This window comes from Onychomys torridus, chromosome 2 (genome assembly GCF_903995425.1).
Source record: "Onychomys torridus chromosome 2, mOncTor1.1, whole genome shotgun sequence".
Classification (NCBI taxonomy): domain Eukaryota; kingdom Metazoa; phylum Chordata; class Mammalia; order Rodentia; family Cricetidae; genus Onychomys; species Onychomys torridus.
Window position 1 is genome coordinate 93846662 of NC_050444.1, and position 23069 is coordinate 93869730.

The window sequence follows — 23069 nt, forward strand, 5'->3', positions numbered from 1 at the left end:
GCAGTGTGAAGATGAGGAATTGAGTTCAAATTCCCAGTACTCATATAAGAAGCTGGTTATGGCCATGAATGCCTCTAATCTTAGCACTGTAGGGGGCAGAAACAGCATGGTCATTGGGCTTGCTGGACACCAGTCTAGCTCCAAGCTATGTGAGAGACTTTGCTCCAAGGCAATAAGTCAGAGAATAAAAGACCCCACAGAACTTAGCATGTATATAGGTATTTACACCTGCACACATAGGTATGCACACACCACAGAGATTCATGGTACATGCACATACACACACAGTGTGCATGGGTAAATAAAAGATGAAGAGATAAATAAATAAAATATACCTTAAGAATTCTTATATTTTGTTAGTTATATTCTGCTTGATAATTTAATGTCCACAAAGAAATAAAATAGTAACTATCAATCCTAAGATTAAAAAAAAAAACCACTGATGAATGTCAAGTGCTTGATTAGTACTACAATTATTATATTCAACATAAATAAATGAAGAAATGCTAAGAAATGAGAGAAAACTTTCAATGTCATCTGAAATGCCAATGCACTGGAAGAGATCAGTGCTTGAGGAAAATTTAGTGGCTATCTCTGAAGAGTACATACAGTGCTAATCTACAATTTCATCCCACTGTATCATAAATATGAAACACTGCCAAAGATGATAAAAGTCCCACTGTTGCTGATAACTAATACTTTAAGGAGGCACACATTTTCAAACATATGTATTTAGGATATTGGCAATGATAAGGAAAGCAAGAGTCAGAATCTGATAGTAAACCTGACAAAATTCAAAGCAAAATACCCAATCAGTGATTACCACAGAGATATATTGTCAAATGTCATTAAACATAAATATGAAGAGTTAAATTTCATTATGGCTGTATTCACACACATTGCCTCTTTCTTCACTGGTAAAACTATTCACAAAAAGCTTTTCAGTGGACTCACATTTTTGAGAAATAGAATATAGGCTTTTACTAGTTTGCTTGTATTGGCCTGTTAATGTAAACTAATAAAATGTTTTAGAACGTTCTAGAAACTTATAGACCAGTATTTCCCAATGTCATTTATATTTTGAATTTTTTTTCTGATTTAGAAGTTGCAGGAGAAGCCTCTTCTTTAAAATACTAAATGTATTTTTGCATCAATGTTCATGAGGTAGATTGGCCTGTAATTTTCTTTGTTGCATCTTTGTGTGGTTTGGGTGTCAGGGTAACTATAGCTTCATAAAAAGAGTTTGCAGTGTTCCTTCTGTTTCTATTGTGTGGAAAAATTTGAGGAGTATCAGTATTAACTGTTCTTGAAATTCTGGTAGAATTCTATGCTGAAACCATCTGGCCCTGAGCCTTTTTTGGTTGGGAAACTTTCAATGACAATTTCTATTTCCTTAGGGGTTATAGGTCTATCTAAATTGTTTATCTGGTCTTGATTTAATTTTGGTATGTGATACCTATCCAGAAAATTGTCCATTTCTTTTAGATTTTCCGATTTTGTGGAGTACAGGTTTTCAAAGTATGACCTAATGATTCTCTGGATTTCTTCAGTGTCTGTTGTTATGTCCTCCTTTTTGTTTCTGATTTTGTTAATTTGGATATTCACTCTCTTGTCTTTTGGTTAGTTTTGATAGTGGTTCATCTATGTTGTTGATTTTCTCAAAGAACCAACTCTTTGTTTCATTGATTCTAGATGGAGAAACCCACAAAGACAGCTGACCAGAGCTAGTGGGATCTCATGGACTCTGGACTGATGGCTACAGAACCTTCAGGGGTCTGAACTATGCCCTCTGAATGTGGGTGAAGTCATGTGTTGCTTGTTCTGTCTATGGGGTCCCTGGCAGTGGGACCAGGATTTATCCCTGATGCATGAACCGGCTTTTTGGAGCCCATTCTCTAAGGTAGGATATCCTGGTCAGCCTTTATGCAGGGGGGAAGGGCTTGGGCCTGGCTCAACTTGATGTGCTAGACTTTGTTGACTCCCCATGGGAGGCCTTAACCTCTCTGAGTGGGTGTGGGGAGGGGGACATGGGCAGGAGTAGGGCACAGGAGGAGGGGAGGGACGGGAAACTGGTTGATATGTAAAATGTAAAAAATAAAATAAAACACTAAAAATAAGGTGACAATGTAGTACACACTTCTAATCCCAGCATTTGGGAGGGAAAGGCATCAGGAGTTCATGTTGGTCCTCAGCTGCAGACTGAATTCAAGGCCAATCTATACTAAATACTCTTAAAGGAGTCTGCAGACTAGTCCAAAGATTGTTCTAAATGAGGTAAGAAATTTTTCTAAAGAAAGTTCAGAAGGGACATAAACCAGAATTTAAGGTTTACCATGCCCCTGATAGCATGAATTTCAAGCAACATTTATTTTAATGCCTTAAAGATGTAGTTCTAAGACTTCTTTAGCAGTTTTGTGTTCCTTCTACAAAACATAGTCAGCATATATTATTGCAATAATCAATTCCAGAAAAGAGTGCATTCTTTTCTTCCTGGATATTTTAGGTGAAATGGAAGGGGTGCGTATCACACTATAAATGTTTTTTCTTGCCCACATCCATCCATTCTCTATTTTTTTGAGGTAAACTAATTGCAAGTGACTATTACACCAGAAAATAGAGTTATGGAAAAATGAGAGGGAGTGACCAATATTTCTAGAAAAAAATAATTTTAGCAGAGTATACTTTATATCTAAAGTTTATTATAGTCCACTGTACAAATATTCACAGCCAAAAGGAATTACTCTTTTGATTGTATATGAAATAGGTACCATGTTCTGACTTCCTCCACCACTATGAACACACTACATAAATGTACAATTTCTATCCATCAGGATGTCAGTTACAATAGATAAAATGCAAAATGATGATTTCTCTCTTAAACTCATTTTGTTCTTCAGGACCATTTTACTTATTTACTCATTTTTTATCCAATTTAAATAAAATGAGGAATGTTGGTATTGGGGGATTCATGATAATAAAATAAAACAAGCATGTGTCAGACACAGAAGATGTCAAAGTGCACATTTGTATTTATGTAATTAAAACATACTTAAATTATTTTGAACAGTATGGTTTGGGAGCCTGAATAAAAATAAAAATCGTAATAAAAACTATGGTTTTCTTAGATTTAATATACCCACTCTAAAGGAATGTTTGATGATGGTGACAGTCTTTTATGCAGCTATGATTGTAGGAATGAGGTCATCATTAAGAAATAGGAAGATGGTGGTGACAGTCTTTTATGCAGCTATGATTCTAGGAATGAGCTCATCATTAAGGAATAGGAGAAGGCTCAGCATTAGCTTCTTCAGAACTGATATCCCTGCATTTGACACCTGCCAGGAAGGTCCAATGCCTTTGTTAATGAAGTCTACAGGACACATCCAGTTACTGTGCTACTTGGGAGATTGCATTAAACTACTGACCTTGGCAGGCATTAACTACTCTGCCTTTTCACATCTCCATAAAAATTCAAGCTACAGTTTATAGACGGGTACAGGAAATATGTTTATGTAAAAATTGTTAGAGAGAAAGAGAGGGGAGAAAGATAAAGAGAAAAGGAGAGAGAGAGAGAGACACTAAAAGCCACATTATGCACCTTCATACATTCATATAGATTTTCTAAATTTTGCTACTAAATTAAATCAGATCTTCCAAAAGCAAAATTATTAGATCAAATTAACTCAATTGTTCTTTCCCATGCAAAATCCAGGTAGCTATGCTCATGTCACTGGTAATTAAAAATATGCACTATTTAAAAACCACTTTTATATTTTCACTAAGTTGGAAGAGAAGGATAGGTTTCTTTAATTCAATATTCTGAATATAAAGAATTCATGAGTCTTGAGGATTTGCATATTTTGAATGAATTTGTTTTCAGAAAAAAAAAATCTTGTTTCTTGGGTAGTTAAATCCTTTGTCTCCTAAAAATAAATTAAAACACTTCAGCTTGATAGGCTTAAATTTGTGGTTATAAAACTTAGCCAAATCTAGTGACTGAGCATAATAATGTTTTTCAGAAAAATGCTTATTCTTTACTTCATTTAAAACACTTGAAACATTCCAAAATTGAAATTAAATTTAATCTTTTTAATTTTGTAATTTTAAATAATAATATGAATAAATTATATACTCTCCAGTTTTATTTACCTACCAAATGCCTAATAGATACAAAACCACTAAAACTCTCACAGGAATTTCAACATTTTAAAGATGATGGTGATTCCAAGCATCCAGGATACTTTGATTTCAGTTACACTAGTAACCTTATGACCCAAGATCTAAACCTGTTTCTTTTTTTTTTTTTTTTTTTTTGTCCCTTAGTTTACTTGCTGCCAGAGTCTTATCCTCTAGTTAGATAATAAGAATCAATATCCACAAGACATATATAACATATGGGCCAACATGTATTAACTGCTATTATTATATTTTTGCCTATTATGGTTCCCTATTACGTAATCTACATTGTGGAGGGAGCTAACAGTCATTTCCTCAGATTTTGCATGATGGGGTCCTAGAGCTCAGCACTACAAAACATTATCAGGGTGGACCAAGTTAATTGAGATGGAGTTTTGAGGTTGGCCCAATCTGTATGACCAATGTTCAGATTTGAACACACTTGTTTTCTGAAGCAACACAGTGTGGAGATAAATTAGGGACTGCATGTTTCTACAAGCCAGGGAATGAAACACTGGTAGCAAACTATGAGAAGCTCAGGGAAAGATACTAAACACACTTTTTCCAATAGGCTCATAGAATGCAATCCAGTAATATCTTTGTTCCAGCATTCTAGGTACCCCATGTTGGGCGCCAGATGTAGCTTGAATCTTAAAGGTACTTGTTAATAAAAACAAATCTGAGGCCAATTATTGGGGTGAATGCTGGAAGATCAGAGAAGCAGAACAAGCCACAGCTATCTCACCTTGCTAGTTCCTCAGGTGATCCTGTTTCCTCAGGCTGGAAGCTTCTGAGTCCTCCTCCACATGAATCTCAGCTGAACTGTGTTGCTCCAAAGCCTGAACACTTAACCAACCAAATGCTTAACTAACTACATGCTTTACTTCTCTGGTGCCTTGTTTTCATGCCTTATATATCTTTCTACTTTCTGTGTCACTCCCTGGGATTAAAGGCTGGGTTTCTGGGATTAAAGGTGTGGGTCACCATGCTTAGCTGTTTCTAAAGTGGCCTTGAACACACAGAGATCCACCTGGCTCTGCCTCCCAAGTGCTGGGATTAAAGGCGTGTACCACCACTGCCCAACTTCTGCTATGGTTTACTCTTCCCATTTTCTAGACACCATTTTTGGCTTTGTTCTAGTGGCTGTCTGTTCTTTGACCCCAGATATGTTTATTTCGGGGAACACACAATATTTTGGGGAATACAATTCCACCACATAGACCTGTGAGGCAATATATTCCTGATGTTTAGACTACCAAGTATGTGGTCCTTTGTTGCTGTGGCACTATAAAACATAAATAGAACCAAAAAAAAATCATTATAGTCACTATAACAGATGAGAAAATTGAAATTCAGAGAGACAAAGCATTGTGGCTAATTTCTATTGTTGTTTTCAAGACAAGGTTTTTCTGTGTAGCCCTGGATTTCCTGGAACCCACTGTAGACAAGCTGGCCTCAAACTCAGAGATCTACTTCCCTCTGTCTCCCAGGTGCATGGAATAAAGTTTGGCTATCAGTCTGTGGGACTTAGCAATCTGAAATTTAGCAGACTGACTAGGAAGGGGTGCTAGTGGGAAGAAGGGGAAATTGAAAACCTATCCCTCTTCTTTCTGCCTGTTTGACTTTCTCCCTTCTTTCTGGTCCAGACAGAGCATGTTTGCTGTCAGAACGCTGCAGACACAGAGCCAGCTGACCACAGACTGGAACTTAGCAAGTTGTGAGCTCAAATGAACTATTTCTTCCATTAAGTTATTTTAGGTGTTTTGTCATGGTAAAAAAAAAAGCTGACACAAAAATAAACGTATCCAAATTCACCAAGCTTAGCTGTAACTTAAGAATTGGATTATGATTATGTCATTCCAACTTTATAGTCAAAACATGAGAAAAGTTTAAAGTAGAATATAAGCCCCATTCATTTTCTTGCCATTTTTACTGGCTTGGGAGCTGATGGAATCATAAAAATAAAATTATCTTAAACAGTTGACACTTTAAAAAAAACAGTGTCAAGAAAAAGTAGACCAATATGCTTAGACCTCTATTATTTTCCTGTGAGAACCTTAAGTTAGTCTACATATTTCTTTGCACATTAATATGTTGAATAAATAAATAGAAGAACTGCCAACACCAAATAATGACTGAGTATAGATTTACTATAATTGCAGTGAAATATATACATGTATAGTTAGCTTTCATACACTATAGCAAGCTCAAAAGATCCAACAACAGTTGTAAAGTAAAATAAAGCAAAACTCCACTGTAAAATGCTTGAGACATAGGATCACAAAGACAGGAAGTAAACACCCTGTGTTAGATAAATCATTAATCCCATACCAGCCATGAAAATAAGTCATGAGTGCACTGTAGCAATGAAACCAGAGAAAATGTATTAATCCTTCCATCAGGATTAACAATGTTTTGCCCATACACCTAAGACAGTGTTCCAATAGTGTAATCCTTATATAGATTCTCAGAAGAAAATAAAAAATGGTATACGGCCCAAATTTTCGTAGATTAAAGTACATAGATTTCATAGGTTAAAAATACAATGTAAATCTCAACAACTTAGCTTTATATTATCTTTGCTGTTTCCTTCTTTCCCATAAGCCACGTGCTCCATTTCCCATCTTGAATCAGACTTACCTCCTGTCTGAGTAATGACTTGTATGTCACTTGAAAGAGGGCCATCTCCAATTGAGGTAAAAGCCAGGACTTTGACAGAGTATGTTTTTTGGGGTACTAAATTGCCAATAGTAGTGATTTGGCTATCAGCTACATTGTGTTTCATCCAGTTGTTGACATGCTGAGTTGGGTCCATTGTATAATAAACTCTATATCCTTGGATCTGTCCATTTGGCTCCTCAGGTTCCTTCCACTGTACCAGAATGGTAGTTGAGCTCAACATGCGTGCCTGGACATCCCGTGGGGCACTGGATGGTGCTTGCTCTGAGGTCTGCGTTAATACAGGCTCACTTGGTGGACCTCGACCAATGTTATTGACAGCAACAACTCTAAATTCATAATCCGAGTAGGGACTTAGTCCAGCCACACTGTAGCGTGTGGTTGCTATCCCATCAATTTCTTTGTATGGTTCTTCAGAATTTTTAGGCTTATGTTGAATGATGTAGTAAGAGACAGGTTCAGGGTTCCCAGAGTCCCACGTCAGTGTGATGCTTGTAGCTGTGCTCTCAGTCACCACTGGAGTCCCTGGAGGCTTGGGTAAGGCTTTAGGACAGAAAAAAGACGATGACTATCGTTTTTTTTTTCTCAGCTATTACACCAATCACTATACTCTATTATTAACCTGACAAGATTATACAACTACCAACGATTTAACCAGATGAAGCAAAGTAACATGTCCGAAGATATCAAGAAAACAGTACAATACATATAGGTGACCCAGGTCCCGTCCTAGTCCTACTTGTCGATGTTAATGGCATTTTGGGGAGTTGTATTCAAATCTACACATTCACTAAATGAGCCTGATAAATCACTTAATGTCTTTTGGGTTTTGTTTCCTCATGTGAAAATTGGACAAGCTGCATTACTGGAGTTGTACTGTCCTACAGAGAAGCTGTATTTCATCAATTTGCTGTGAAGATTAATGAGCTAAGCCAGTAATATGCAGTGTGTCAGTGTGTCAGGGACTCTCAAAAATATAACGACAATTATTGTAATTCTTATTTCAAATGCTTGCCCACTTAATCCCTGATTCAATAAATTAATGTTGTATATAAATACCAATAAACATTAAATGTGGAAATGGAATTAAATTGTTATTAAAGGGCTAGTATCCAAATACTTTTCTATTTGTAAAACATAAAGAATATTATGAATTACTTAGATTCCTGGTTTGTTCACTGCAAACTTTACACTTGTTAGAGAGTATTCTGAGGAGAGGGAACCACAATTAAGGAAATGCTTCCATGGACTAGTCTGTGGGTAGGCCTATGGGAATATTTTCTTAATTGGTGATTGGTGTGGGATGGCCCAACCATTGTGAGTAGTGCCACCCATGGACAGGTGGTCCTGAGACATATAAGAGAGCAAAACAGATGATAAACCCACTATAAACAAGCCAGCAAGCAGCGATCCTCCAAGGCCTCTGTTTCAGTACTGCTTCCAGATTTCTCCGCCTGACTTCCTTCAATGATGGACTATGATGTGTAAGTATAAACTGAAATAAACCCTTTATGGTATTTCATAGAGCAATAGAGAACCTGACTAAGATACTTAAAAATAACCAATCTAAAATTATTAAGGTAGAACTATGACAGTGTACTTTGTCTGGCAAGTAAGGAGTCCTGGATTGATTCTGATCAACACACACACACATACACACACACAAACACAAATTAAGGAAAGTAAAACAATAAGTTTAAATCATGTTTTTTCATAATTCTTAAAATTGCTTAGGAAGTTTAAGGCATATTCACATATCACATTGTACAGTAACAATTTTTTTGTCAATAACAAAATTTTTGTATTCTACATTGGATACATCTAAGATTATAGTGAGTCAACAAATATCTGTATTTACATATGTGTTTTTAGAGGTCCGATTTTCTCCTTTTAACAACAACAAAAAAAATATCTTGAGAGTGTAAGCCAGCTTTACTGGTGGCCTCATTTGTAAGTTTTATTCTGGATAACAAGTCAAAAAACACCAAAAGATAATGGTTATAAGCAAACCATTTCTTGTTAGCATGAGGCCAGTATCACAATACTGCCTAGGATAGCAGCTAAGAAACATCCAACTTTGGCATCCTTTCTGTTCTGTTTTATTTCTTTTTTCTTTCAGTTTTTACCTTTATGTTTCATCTTTGAGGTAGGAAAGGACAGGGAGGTAGGAAGATCCAGGACAACAGAGATACAAAAGTGAATATGGTAATTATTTGGTGTTACTCTCACTTCCAAAAATCTTTAATGTCTTTAGCAAACCTCTAATATTTGAAGCTTGAATAGTTATAACAAAAATAGTTGGTTTCTATTTGCATATTACTATCTGCATAATTACAATATTTAGCAAAGAGACTTTACTAAAATCAGTAATAAAAAACATTTATTTAAATATTCTGGACCGACATTTTGCAAAGTGGACCACTCTGAATGTTGCAGGAAAATAAAATTGTTGTTAAATAAGGTTATATTGATTGAACTGACATTACTGGTATGCACTATCACATTATGTACAGTAAGGCTCTATATCTATAGTGTGTGAACAAAGACAAATACGTCTAATACTTTAGGGGTACATAAGACATTGCATGCTGCAATATGGATAATGTATAATATTGTTCTTATGCCATAAGATATACTGGATATATATGCTCAGTTGCAGATATGATACCAATTATAACAAGTGTTCTAGCTTTTATAAATTCACGCTTCCCAAATGGGATGATGATTTGAGTTAATTTTGAACTAATTCTAGACACTGACAAGAAACTCAAATCACCCTCACTATGACCCAATTTGTAAGTTTTCTAGAATTATGTAAGTATTAGGTAAAAGAAAGTGGTATTCACACATATTCAACTCCATTTTTACTGAAAAAAATGTTCACAGAATATAGCACTTTGGTTATATTTAGTACATTTGTTGAAGAAGAGAAAATTTCATGAGTATTCATATATGCAAGGTGAAGGGCAGAACTAAGATAGAACAGATCCATTTGCATTTTGCTTCTTAATGGTAGGGCCATCAAACAGAGCATCTATTATTAGGTCATACTGATTCTAGCACTTTCTTTTATTTCTGGTTTTTTTTTCCAGAGATTTTATGAATTTAATGACACTCATTAATATTCTTCTTATCTCTCCTATCAAAAATCTGGACCAGTACAAAGTCTGCAGGCCATCCATCTTACCAGAATGGTAGACCCAGTATAGCATTCCTGATTCTATCTGCTCAGTGACTAAGTCAGACATGCTGCTAAATATTGTAATGATTATCCCAATTTAGACTGCTAATATCTTAGGAAAGAATCTGCAAGTGGGTCCGAGTAATAAATCTGTGACCCACTTCTTTAGGAGGCTAAAGTAAGAGATTAGTGATTGATGGCTTTTATAGGACACGGTTCAATGAGAACCTGTCAAAATTAAAACCACAAAAGGGTTGAGCATGTAGCTTAGTGGCAGAACACTCCTTATGCTCATCCCAAAAAGGAAAGAAGAAAAGAAGGAAGGAAAAGGTGAGAAAAATTAATCTACCTAAGACATGGAGATTTTATATAATATGACAGATGTGATTAGGTACTATACAAATGAAGCACTGAGTGATAAATTTGTTCATTTTAAAATCCTGAGTCAAGGATGAGCATAACTTAGATTATCAGAACATGATCTTGGCATACCTTTGACAGTGATCTGTGCTATTGCTTCAATGACGCCCAGTGTTGACATAGCAACACAGGTGTAATTTGCTGACTGTCTTACATCGTTCAGTTCTAAGACATTTCTTCCTATTGGCATATCATCTTCAGGTGTCAGATCTTCTGCCCCCAACATCCACTTCACATAAGGCATTGGTGACCCCACTGCCACACAGGTGATATTAACACTTCCACCTGGCATTATTTCATGATTAGTGGGTGGGATAGAGAATCTTGGTGGGACACGGCGAACTGGAACAAAACACAAGGCAACATGATAACATATACAAGGCAAGAATAAGGCAGCTAATTAAACACATGACATGCACCATACAGACATGATTAAACAATCGAATCATATTGTAAATTATCCAAAATCACAACAAAAAGAAAATCTGTGGATAATACAGACCATACAAGTATGGTATGTGTATACACAGAATCATCTATTTAGTTTAATCATTGATATCTAAGACACATCATACAATAGTTGATTAGACCTACATAATCCCCACACAAAAATGAAAAACTATCTACAAATTAACAGTACATGAACACCATGCATAAGATAAACACCAAACTATATACATACATGCATATAACAATGTTTCTATGCAGGCATGTATATGCAAAAGGTGACAGGAAGGTCATCAGCATGTGTGAGTATCAAGACTGACTTCAGTTCTGTGTACTCCCAGCTGACATGAATGTGTGTATGGGGTAATCATATCCCAGTCCTGTAAAATATCACTTTGAGTACACTGAAACAGCAATTTATTTGCTTTCAGATTCAGAGAGATGCAGTCTCAAAACATCAACTAACAATGGACAAACACAGAAATGACACACATGTGTTTGTGTGTGTGTCTGTGTGTCTGTGTGTCTGTGTGTGATGTGTCTGTCTGCTGTGTATTCGTGGTGTATATGTGTGTGTATACAAACTGACAGTCACAGAAGAAGAAATATACAACATCAGTTGATACTATACTGGATTGAGTCATGCAAGTCATGCAGAAGTTGGGACTCTTAAGGTCCACAATAGAACAACAGAAGAATGGCTGGAATCCTAGACAAAGACAAAGAAGGAACAGTGGGAAATTAAAACAAACAAACAGAAAGAAGGTAGAGTGTTGTGCTTGAGATGTGAACTTGATTGAAAGTTAGAAGGTAACAGGTTAGATGATTACAGGGAGGTTGTTACAGGTAGAGGATTGCAGTCTCAGGGAGGAGGGATTCACATTCAGGATTCCATCCAGCTTGTATATAAGGTTAAATAGCATCAATGACCACAGAATCCAGTAAAGAGGAACTTTATGTCTATATTCAAAGTGATGGACAATGGATCTAAACTACACAGCAGGATGTGACATTAAGAGGAGTGACTATGTTAAAACAACATGACACAGAAAAAACAAACACCAAAACCAGACCCACTGTCAAGCAAACATGGTTCAGTGTTCCTGCTTCAGATAATCTGAATGTTCTGCTGTGTTCAAGTACATGTCCTTTGACATCGTCAAAACTAAGGTGAGAAAGAAATAGGGTCTGTCTTGGACTTTGGGGGCCAAACCTTTCACTGTGAGAACTTTAAACCAGAGGGACCACTTTCAGGAGTACACTAAAGTAAATACAGATAGCAAACAATGGTTTTTGAAGTTACAGGAAAGGGCATGGAAACAACCTCTTAACCCCAAGAAGAAGGAGAGGTACTCTGTCTGGAAACTTTGGCTGCACTTAGGAAAAGAAAACCTCTGCCTGGAGAGGGCTCACTGCAATGGTGTGGGGGGTGAGTGACATTCATAGGAAGGACAGTGCTAAGCATGCCTCCTGCAGTCAACTCAGAGGTTTATTGAAGCAAGCAGGGGCCAGCACAGACTCTGAGGCATCGAAGAACGTATCAAGAAAAATGGAGGGGTCAAGGAACAATTATAAAACATCACCTGGGGGCAAGCAGGCACCCTGAGAAGGCAGAAATAAAAGGTGGGTGGAAGATGGGAAGAGTTGGGGGGAAGGGGTGGGAAAGCAGGAACACTGACCAATGCACTGGACCATAGAGAGTTAAGTGTTACCCGTTCCCATGCACCCAGGTGTATTTTCTCCCATCATGCATTTAGACACCACCAGCAAGCAACCGAAGCCAAGGCCAAAACATTCTCTGCAATTATATACCATTAACCAAAAGAAGACCACAGTGCAGCTACATTCATTTCATTTGTATTCTTTGTTATTGGTTTAAGTGATAGTTTTGTAAGGTGGGTAAAAAGTAAAAAACACACCAACCTTCTCGCAGCTCTGAGGGATGTAGGGGGGTTTGATGCAGAACACAATGAAATGAGGAAAAGGAGAAAAACAAGGGAAACACAGAGAGAGTAAAAAGGCCATATCAAGGCTTTCAACCACTACTTGAACATCGTTAATTGCTCTAGTTCATCTTCCTACCCCAGCTGGAGAAGTTAGCAATACCTCATGGACTAATGCAGTATTAGGAATAATAGCTAGCATCATTTTGAAATTTTCCATAGAAGAAGGTAATGCATGCTTCATGCAGCAAAGGAGATCACCATTGTGAGAAAAAAGGGATTGGGGCCCTCAAATAATTAAAGGAAGAAAGGTTCTCAGTGCACACCATTCCCAAGCCCACCCCAGCTACAGACTCCACGGAGAGGGAGGCAAAAGGCAACCCCAGGGGCACAAAATTATCTCTGACAAAAATTTCAAAATCAAGCTAGGTATTTTCTTATGGAACCCCATTCTATAGTATCTTAAAGCACAGGCTGCAACCATTTCCTCCCCCACCCATGCCTCTTGTAATTATTCAGAGTTGTTGACCCAGAATAGAAATGTTTCCACCAGAAAACAAAGCAAAACTAAACCCATCTCTGAGAACTCTGGGAAGAGGGGTATACATTCCAGCTGAAATAAAAGGTACCACCATTCCTATATGTGAGATGAAATCATTTAAATACTCATGAGAAAGTATGAATGGATCTTTACATTTCATTCCTACTTCAAGGATAGCTAATACTACTTCCTAAAATACGATCATTACCCTATGGCATACAAATGCATATGCACATATATAAAACTGTGTTTTAATTAGAACAGCATAAGAAGAAAGAATGCAATTGTGCTATTTTTATGTAGCAACTGTTTTTCTTAATTTGGAGACTTTATGCCCCTAGCTCCACAGCAGAGGTCATGGAGACATAAACACCTTCATGCTTAGAGCTGATTAGTAGTTCACCGAGCACTTATTTCAAGGTTTGTAAGAAAACAAATGAGAAACAACAGAAAAAGTGAAAGAAAAGAATAAAACTTCAAACAAATGCCAAGCACAGTCAGTCAGTACAGTCAAAATAGAATCAGAAGTTGCAATGCAAATAAATATCTACAAACCTCAAGCCTTGTATAGATTGAAAAACAACAGAGTTCATTTTTTAATTTTCTACTTAATAAACTGCTTCATCAACAGTAATCATTACCAAATCCTCTTGTTAAACACTTCCATAATCACACAGACCCTGTGGGCATCTCAACTCCCCCTGAGCCTGAATGGAGAAGCCATGCCAGGGTTATAACTTTCCTACCTCTGACATACAAATTGGCAGGGGCAGAGTAGCGAGTGCCCGCGCTGTTGGTGGCAACACACTCATATTTTCCTTGGTCAGATTCTTCACTCTGTTCGATCTGCAGGGCTCCTGTATGGATATAAAAGATATCACCAAAGACGTGGTCAGAGAAGGCTTTGGAGGTTCAGCAAGCTAAACCTCTTAACAATATGAAAAGCCCTGCAAAGCGAAGGTCCACTCAACGTCGATTCAATCTCTTGCTAAGTTGCACAGACAGAAAATGATGCGATGAGAAAAACATACAGAGATTATTTTTTACATCATCAATGCTAGCATAAGGAAACAATATCTCTTTTTCCCAAGCAAGACTTCTAGCCATAATTAGCACTCTTAGCTCCTAGACTAATAAAATGAAGATGGGTGAGACTGCTTCAAGGAAGTATGGCTTTTAAATAAAACAAAAGATTAATATTTGGTTTTGTTTTGTTTCATTTTGGCAACAAAAGTGGCGCAAAAGATAGGTACGCTCAAAAAAAACCAGGCTGTGTTTTCAAGAAAGTCTTCTGTGGAAGAGAGCCCAAAAATACGCAGCGAGCACAAAAAGGCTGCACAAAGCAAAAAATATTAAAATTAGTCATTATTAATTATGAAAATATCACTTAAAGAAATAAAACTCCCTTAAGACATGCAGACTTTTTAAGAAAAGAAAGACAGTTTGCCACAACTTACAATCATTTCTGACATTTGCTGAAAAACAAAGAGGATTCGCATTAGAGGAGTTTTAAAAAGTTCAAAAGCAAGGCCCAGGCCAGCCAGGAAGAGCCAACCAATCACTGCTTGAGGACCTCTGGATGGATCCCCTAAGACACCCATCAAAATCCACTGTGGGATTAGCAGTGTGGTGTCACAAAACCCCAAGAAAAATACAAAAGAAGAATTACAAAAGGCACGCACACGGAGTCCAAGTATGAAAAACCGGCAATACCACATACCACCAAGAGTACCGAGAACCTGTTTCCACGGCTGAAGGACAGAAGATCCAAAAATCCAGAGACGAGCACCCAAGAAAAAAAGAAGTGGAGTAAAAAGCACCGCTGTCAGACTGTAGGAGGGGTCAGGTGGAAGGGGGAGTCATTCTTTGACTTTTAAGACAGTAAGAGAAAAAAGAATTGAAGAACAAAAGCAAAATCCTTTTGAAAGATAAAGACAAAAAGCAGACGGTCCGGGCTGTCCTCTGCATGTCTGCCACTGTTCTCCAGACCGCCCTGGCTGTGGTCCAGAACAAGAACAGCTAAGGAAGAAAAAAAATGATCTTTTTTTTTCTCCAGTTGGACAAAAAAAAGTAAAAGAAGAAGAAAAAAAAGAAAAAAAAAAGAGAAAAAAGAAAAAGGAAGAAGAAAAGGAGAAAAAAAAAAAACAAAAAGAGGGACAGATGGTAAACTGTGACTGGTCTGTGGTCTAACGACCTGGATATGCTTTCTTTGAAGCATATCACAACTTAAATAATTACTTCCATAAATAAAGAAATGAACAAAACAAAGAGAAAAAGAAAAAGGAAAGTCCACAATATGAGAGTCACGAGTCATAAGCCAACAGAAGGAAAGAAATCAAGGTGATGGACATTATGGGAATGGATCTGAAAACAGGACAGGGATGAGAGGACGGGGAGAATGAGCAAGATCATTCTGTGAACGTTAGGTCAGCACTCTTACCTCTTATTGGTGTACCACCTGGGTGGATAATATGAATGCAAATAAGATTAGAAAGAAGAAGCATTAGTACGAGAAGAAGGGGGCTAGGGCTGGGGAGAAGAATTCGATTAGATTTACAGAATTAAATAAGGTCTTCAAAGAAACTTGAATTACTATACTGGTCAACAGGAATATATTAGGTCGTATCATTAGATCATAAAAGCAAGGTGCATTAAACCACAGAGGGTAAAAGCCATACTAGGCAGAATTGCCTTTTTCAGAGAAGCAACTGAGTTCTTAGGGCTGGGGTCACATAGGGTTAGAAGTATATCCTTATACTTTAAAAAGTATCCCTTAAAATATAGAACTATACAACATTTTAATGACATAGTTAAGGAAAATACTGGCTAAGTTCTTTAAGTATATATATATGTATATATATATACTACTTGAGGAAATACTACAGACTAGCTAGAAACAAACACTGAGGATTGGAATCTTATGCTACTCATTATGCTACAATTGTGTGATTAAATTGTGTATGATTTTATTTATTTATACAGTGTTCTTAAGATAAACAGTTCTGTGGAGGTATGCATGTGTGTGCCACTATAGAGATCTCGTGCCTACACTGACAGTTAGTAAAATGCATGCCATGCATTTTATTATTAATAATAATAATCATATTCTGAATATGGAAATTAGTGGGGGTGAAGTGCGCTTCAGAACTAAGCACTTACCAATGGATTCTGGAGATTTAAATACGGAGAGAAGAAAGACAGCATAAAAATATTATTATATTCCTCATAATTTGGTACAAATTTTTCAGAGTTAAAGCTTTATTATACTAAATCATCTATGTTACATGTGAATAATTATTTATTTACAATAACAGAATGCTAATCTACACAATTCTGCTGACAACAAGCAAAAGAGTCAGTTAACAAGACGCTTTAACATCACAGGACAGGTCAAAGGCTGAGAATTCTGGGAAGACAGGCAGTTAACCACTTAGAATTTTATACCAATATCACTACCCACATCATAGCACAGAGATTATTAGTACACATTCCTGTGAAGTTATCTAGGGACAGACTCTAAACTTTAAGAAATTTAGAACTGCTTCTATTTTAATCTACAGAGAGCAAAGGAATAAACTGGGGATAAGAACAGGAGAAGGAGCTGGAGTAAAGAGAAACAGCAAAAGCTGGAGTCTACACCAAAGCTGACTTCTGTAGATCCAGTCACTGGAGGGTCCAAGCCCCTGAGCATGGGCACACACCACCGTGGCTACCATGTGGGCAGTGCTCACTACCAATGACACAGAAACAGTGTTAATCAAATACCTTCCTTCATTGGCACTTAGAAAATGCTTTAAAAACTACATCTGGTCACTCATGAATTCATGTTTCTGTGCACTGCGTATTAGCGAAAAGAAAGCAGATGTGCCCAAACTCACTAAAATTTATTATTTGGATGAGTTTAAATGTAGAAAAGATAGCAGAAAAAAAAAAAAAAACACTTGAATAAAACAGAATCACTTTCATGTTTAATATGAACTTTTTTTTAATATGGAAGTAGCCACTGGAGCACCTTGCAAGTTTGGAATGAAATCCAATGTTGAAATAAATTTATTTCAAAAGAAAACGAAGAAGGAAGAAAGCAGAGAAAATGAACCCATCAAACACCGCAGAAAAGCAGTAAATTAAAAATTATTAAGAATATAGTCAGAGCAGTGAGCAATGTGGATCACACAGAAGCCGCAAAATGCGCCAAGGGAAGACAGACTCTGGATGAGGCCATGACCTCACAAACATGGACACACATTAAACAACAGAGAAAGAGAAGAGGGAGATAAATCAATACCTAAAAAATAAATAAATAAATAAATTAAACTGAAAATAAAGACTAAAGATAGAGAAAGGTAGTTTTAAAAACTGTCCAGGAGTTAGTAGAAACAGTGACAAGACCCTACCTGATCGTAACTGCTTAATACGACCATTGTTGTTGCTTGTGTCAACAGGTAAAAAATCTTTAAACCAAGTGATTTCTGGATCCGGATTACCGCTGGCTGCACAAAGCATGGTGGCAGTGCGGGTACGTTCTACCACCTTCAACTGTGGGCCCATGTCAATGGTAGGGAAACCCCTTGGAATCTGATCCTCTACAAGACAAAAGGTAACACAATTATTTAACAAAATTAATAACATGAATTCATTATTTTTCATAAATCTGTTCTTTTGCTTATTTACATTTGTTGAAAAATAAACACAAACTATACACCATTGTATCATTAGGACATGGTAACATGTCTATTTCTAATCAGCCCTATACACAATTTATGTGAGAGTGTAATGCACTAACAAATAGTTCATTGTGTTGTAAATAGCTATGATGATATACTCTAGGCGCACAAAGGGATGAAGAATGGCCAGTACAGTGCTTTCTATGATTACCAAGCACCAAAGGTGAAGAGCCTGCAATGGATCTTTAGGAAGAAATTTTTTGATAGCTAGCAAAAAGTAAGAGGGGGTTTTGTTTTCTTTAGAAAGATGGAAATATCCTAAGTCTAGATGATGACACTAGCAAACCATAGGATTTAGTAGAATATAAGGGAATTAAGCATACATGAATGAAAGCAAGTAGGTTCATAGGCATAAGTTATCTCCACTCCAAGGGAATATGCTTTTCATAACTTTTAAATAAAGCTGCACACACATGACTTCTGTGCCTACTTGTTTTGTATTGACATTTAAATGCTAACCCATTTGAGGACTAAATATATGCAAAAATACTAAGTCCATTTTTTGTCAATCTCTAAACAATAGAGTATAATAACCATTCACCCATATCATTTACATTAAATTCTGCTACAAGTCATCTAACGATTAACTAAAACATAGGAGGATTATAAGGTTATACACATGATAGGCCATTTTATATGAGGAACTTGAGCTTTCACAGTGTGTGTGTGTGTGTGTGTGTGTGTGTGTGTGTGTGTGTGTGTGTGTATGTTCTGACACTAGGCCTCCTCAAACACTTAAAGAATAACTATGATCACATGGATTTCTTCTTCACAGAAGCATGTGGTTCAACCAGCATGCATTCTTTATAAGGAATTTCAATTAATCAGAAATTGAGTGTAATTTTTGCCAAAGAACAAAGGGAACTCCTGATTACTAACACAAAAATATGTCTTCTTTACAATGAAAGAATATCTTCCAAAAGGCTAGTAATTTAAAAGATGTGACTCCTACATTTTGAATCTCTAACCCACTTAAAGATAAATTCTTCATGCCATATTGAAATTGCTCTAGACATAGATCTTGAGAAATTGTAGACTGGTCACTCACACCCCACTCTCATCACCAAGCTCCTAGCAATAAACTACCTAGGCAGTACTTACAGCCAGGGCTAGAAAGTATTTTCACATTAACCCTACTTGAGATTTTAGCTTGATGGGTAATATCTCTATGAACACTATTGTTCAACATTTGAATTCCAATCCACCTTGGTATTAATTTAATATGTATTTCCTTGTGACCAGTGAAACACCTCATCCCCAACAGGCTTGCAAACATAAACAAAAGTGCACGAATACAGTGAGAAATCCTAAGTGAGACATCTGGCTTCTTCTTAATTCCTATGAGCTCCAGAGTCCCATGGGTCCACTTGACCTGAGACTGCTAAATAGGCAGCATTCCTATTTCTACTGCAGAATCTCTACTCTGATGCTGTCACTGTGTGGTCTCTTGGCCCTATGTGTCTTTCCTGCCTTTTTTCTATAGCCTTGGGATAACTCCATCTCCAATACTTCGCTGCCCGAGCTCTTTGTTAAATCAGGTCCCTTGCCTCTGTAGAGGAAGCCCCTCTGTTGAAATCAACTTATTTTAAAAGCTTTTCCAATCTCCTTCAAACACATTTAATCTTTTCCTCACCAAAACTACCAGAGCAACAAGCAAGTAAATCTGCCATTTATCCTGTACAACATGAGTTCATTCATGTCTTATTTATATCCAGATATCCTGACATCACAATAATCAGGATTTTAAATGCCAGTGTGTCTCAAGTCTAAGAATTTCTGGAAAGAGGTAACCAGAATAGTTCAGGACTCTTCAGATTCCTGAAAGAATGTCAAATACTGCCAATGAACAGGAATGTTTCTGTGAATAATCCTAGTCCATTGCAAGAAAATGCTAATAGGCTAATAATTCAAAATACACACAATGGGTAAACATCTGAGACTAATATCTGCATTTAGGAGAGATTATTTATTATCATACATGTATGTAGAGATATGAATGGATAAATAAGTAAAATAAACAAATAAGTTATTTTTCAGGGAAGTACATTTGAGTTGAAAGATAAAGTGGTATTATACTGTGTTTCTTCAAATATTCAAATTCCTATCCATCCTCCACAAAGTAGAGGTCTACAGTGGACAAGTGTCAGATACAGTGGTTAGGACTTTCATAGTGATTTTTCAAATCTCTAAAGCAAAACTAAAAACTGAAAGTAAGATGGGGAATACTTTGAGAATCAGACTGTGCTAATTTAAAATGTTTCAGTTGAATCCCATCAAGGTATGTTTTTATAGGTTTTGTCAATATATTTACATGTACAGCATAGTTCTAACGTTGTTGGAGGAAACAAACATAAAAGCAGAAAGATCAATGGTTTCTCAACTGCACATATTATTAAACACCCCACTTGGCAGGTATTGAGCGTAAACTGCTTCAAATGATAACAATAATTCACCTCTTGTGCTCAAAAGTGCAGCACATTGCCTTCATTGTTTAGAAATTAGATTTCTGAAAAAAAAATCTTAGATTTCTTTTGTAGTTTTCATTTTCCTGGCAACCAAGTTAGGTTAATAATTTTACACATCCATCTTGGTTTTTCTGAGTGGTCTGTATTCCACAGAGCACTGCATTATCCCACAGGGTAAACCTACCAGTTGCCTGCAGATGCATCAATACCGCTTTCCTGATGAATTCTCTTTCACATGTGCATGTTTCTAAAGAGGCAGGCCAATAATCAGGCTCATCCATGTCCTGTGTCACAGGTACTTACTAAAGGCTCTTCCCTAGCAAATCTCGATTTAATAACCATCTATGGAAAATGAAGCCTCCATTTTGAAGGTACCTTGAAGCAAAGACTTGTGCCTCCCAAGCAGACCAATACATTTGCATCTAGTTTCTTTCCCAACTTGGCCTAAGTTGAACATTCTACAGCCTCCTTTTCATGTTCACGAGTACATGGCAAAGAATACCTTTCTTGCATATTAATGTACAAGGAAATGTAAAGAGAATTTCTTTCTTGGTCTTAATAAGGGTAATTAAATTCTATCCACCATCCTTCTTTGCACAGAACCTCTTTGAATCTACTATCTTCATTAAATTTTCATGAGAAACATCACAATGTAACAGATTCAAACAGCCAGAGCTGTTACAAGTTGACAGATGGGGCTCCCTTCCAACTTGACTGTCAGGTATTTGGCAATAAAACTTAGTATTCAACATAAAATAGACGGTAGAAATAATGAAATTTCTAATTGGAATGCTTATCTCAGTGGGTGTAGTTTAGAAGATGTTAATTGCTTTTTTTACCCTCTATATTTATTAGTAATTTATATAAAACTACCTTGGCCATTTGATAACATAAGTTTTGACAATTTATCAAGTCAGTGGAAACTTGGGCATCAAATAAGTCCTATTAACACCTTAACCAAATAAACACTCTTAGGGAAAGGCAGCTATCAAAAATTAACAAACCATCCATGTTAGTTAGCACTTTTAAACTTTTACATGAGGTGAAAAGAAAAACATTTTGTCCTATTCATTAATGTGCTCATTAAGGTTTAAAGTGCCTTACTTATCACTGTGCTGTATTAATATTCAATCATGCAGAATTAGCTTCTAATTCATCAACAATTTAAATCAGACTTGACCTTCAGGAAACCATTTGGTCTGCTGCTTTGAGAGGCCATTAAAGGGCAGATGACTACATACTTGTGCTCAGTGAGTCATACACACACACACACACACACACACACACACACACACACACACCTATTTAAAATGGCAGGTACAGCAGGCGTGTAAATACAGCATGAGCGTTGGCTCTGTTTATATTTGATGAAGTATGCTGAGAGGAAACTTTCAGTTACACTAAAGAAAGAGAAATGGGAATGTCAGCATTTAGCAAAATTCATTTGCCATTGCTGTTTAACTTAACAACATCTATAGGACTCAAAAGGTATCTATGAGAAAGGGATATCATTGTTTTGTAGGGAGTCATACTTTCGATAGCCATGACTGATTAAGTAAGAGCTATTGTATAATTTACTGGCTTAAACTATTTTCATCCTTCAACCACAAATAATTTTAAAGGTATTTACTTTCACTCAAATTACACAAATATTTAACCTTTCATATTTGAAAGGAAACCACAGAACTCTAAATGATCTGTTATGGCCATGGAATTCTCCTGAGGTGGCCGTGAGGAATTTTTTTTTCTCTGTTTCTCATATGTATTTGCCTCAATAATTTTCTCTTAAAAACATTACTTTACATCTCAAAACATTTTTGTTTGCATTATTTTTAGGTTGTTTAGAATATGTCACTTAAAATCAATACATAACATTTGCTGACTTTAATTGTATGCACATTATGTTTGTAGGTCAATTATACATTTTTGTATATTTTTACATTAATATATTTGGGTAACTGAGGGACAAATAATGCATGCCTTTTATGTAAGAGACAGATCGAAACTAGTTTTCTTCACAATAAAGGCATCATTGTGTTATGTCAGTTAACAATGGTATGTGTCTACCTCATATGGTAGAATCTACTAACTAGATTGAACTGCTCTGTAGCAAAGGAAGGATCACTTTCAACTAACCACTGATTCTAGGTTGTATATAAGGATCAATCACCTGAGGAGGTATAAAAATCTCAGCACTTGAGTTTGCCTCCAGATACTCTGAGTGACCCTATTACATAGACTGGTGATTGGCTGTCTATTAATAGTTAGAAGAAGTCATTTTAAACAGAAAATTCCAAGAGGCTGAAACTTGTAGGAACTCATGGCAGGTGTGGTTACCCGCACACAACTTGAATAAGACCAAGCCGGTCAACACTCCAACATGGAGAGAGGCAAGGGGCTCACAAGGTTCAGAAGAAACTCCTCTGGAATATCCTGTGACTATTCTGTGTCTTGGTCCCTTCACAAGCTCCAGCAGGTTCTAGATGGGGTAGA

The 23069-nt window shown here is 36.6% G+C and overlaps 1 protein-coding gene across 42 annotated transcripts in view; it reads right to left on the minus strand.

The window, feature by feature from the left end:
- Ptprd (protein tyrosine phosphatase receptor type D) overlaps window positions 1-23069 on the minus strand; it is a 2001112-nt gene that overhangs the window by 174462 nt on the left and 1803581 nt on the right. For 19 of the 42 annotated variants that reach the window (XM_036177137.1, XM_036177135.1, XM_036177123.1 and 16 more), the window contains 7 exons: window positions 17782-17970; window positions 16547-16555; window positions 15828-15845; window positions 14134-14244; window positions 12827-12838; window positions 10529-10798; window positions 6817-7398 (listed from right to left, as the gene is read on the minus strand). In XM_036177137.1, coding sequence (XP_036033030.1) covers window positions 6817-7398; window positions 10529-10798; window positions 12827-12838; window positions 14134-14244; window positions 15828-15845; window positions 16547-16555; window positions 17782-17970 — 1191 coding nt within the window. The other 23 variants (XM_036177144.1, XM_036177143.1, XM_036177148.1 and 20 more) reach the window with 8 other exon arrangements.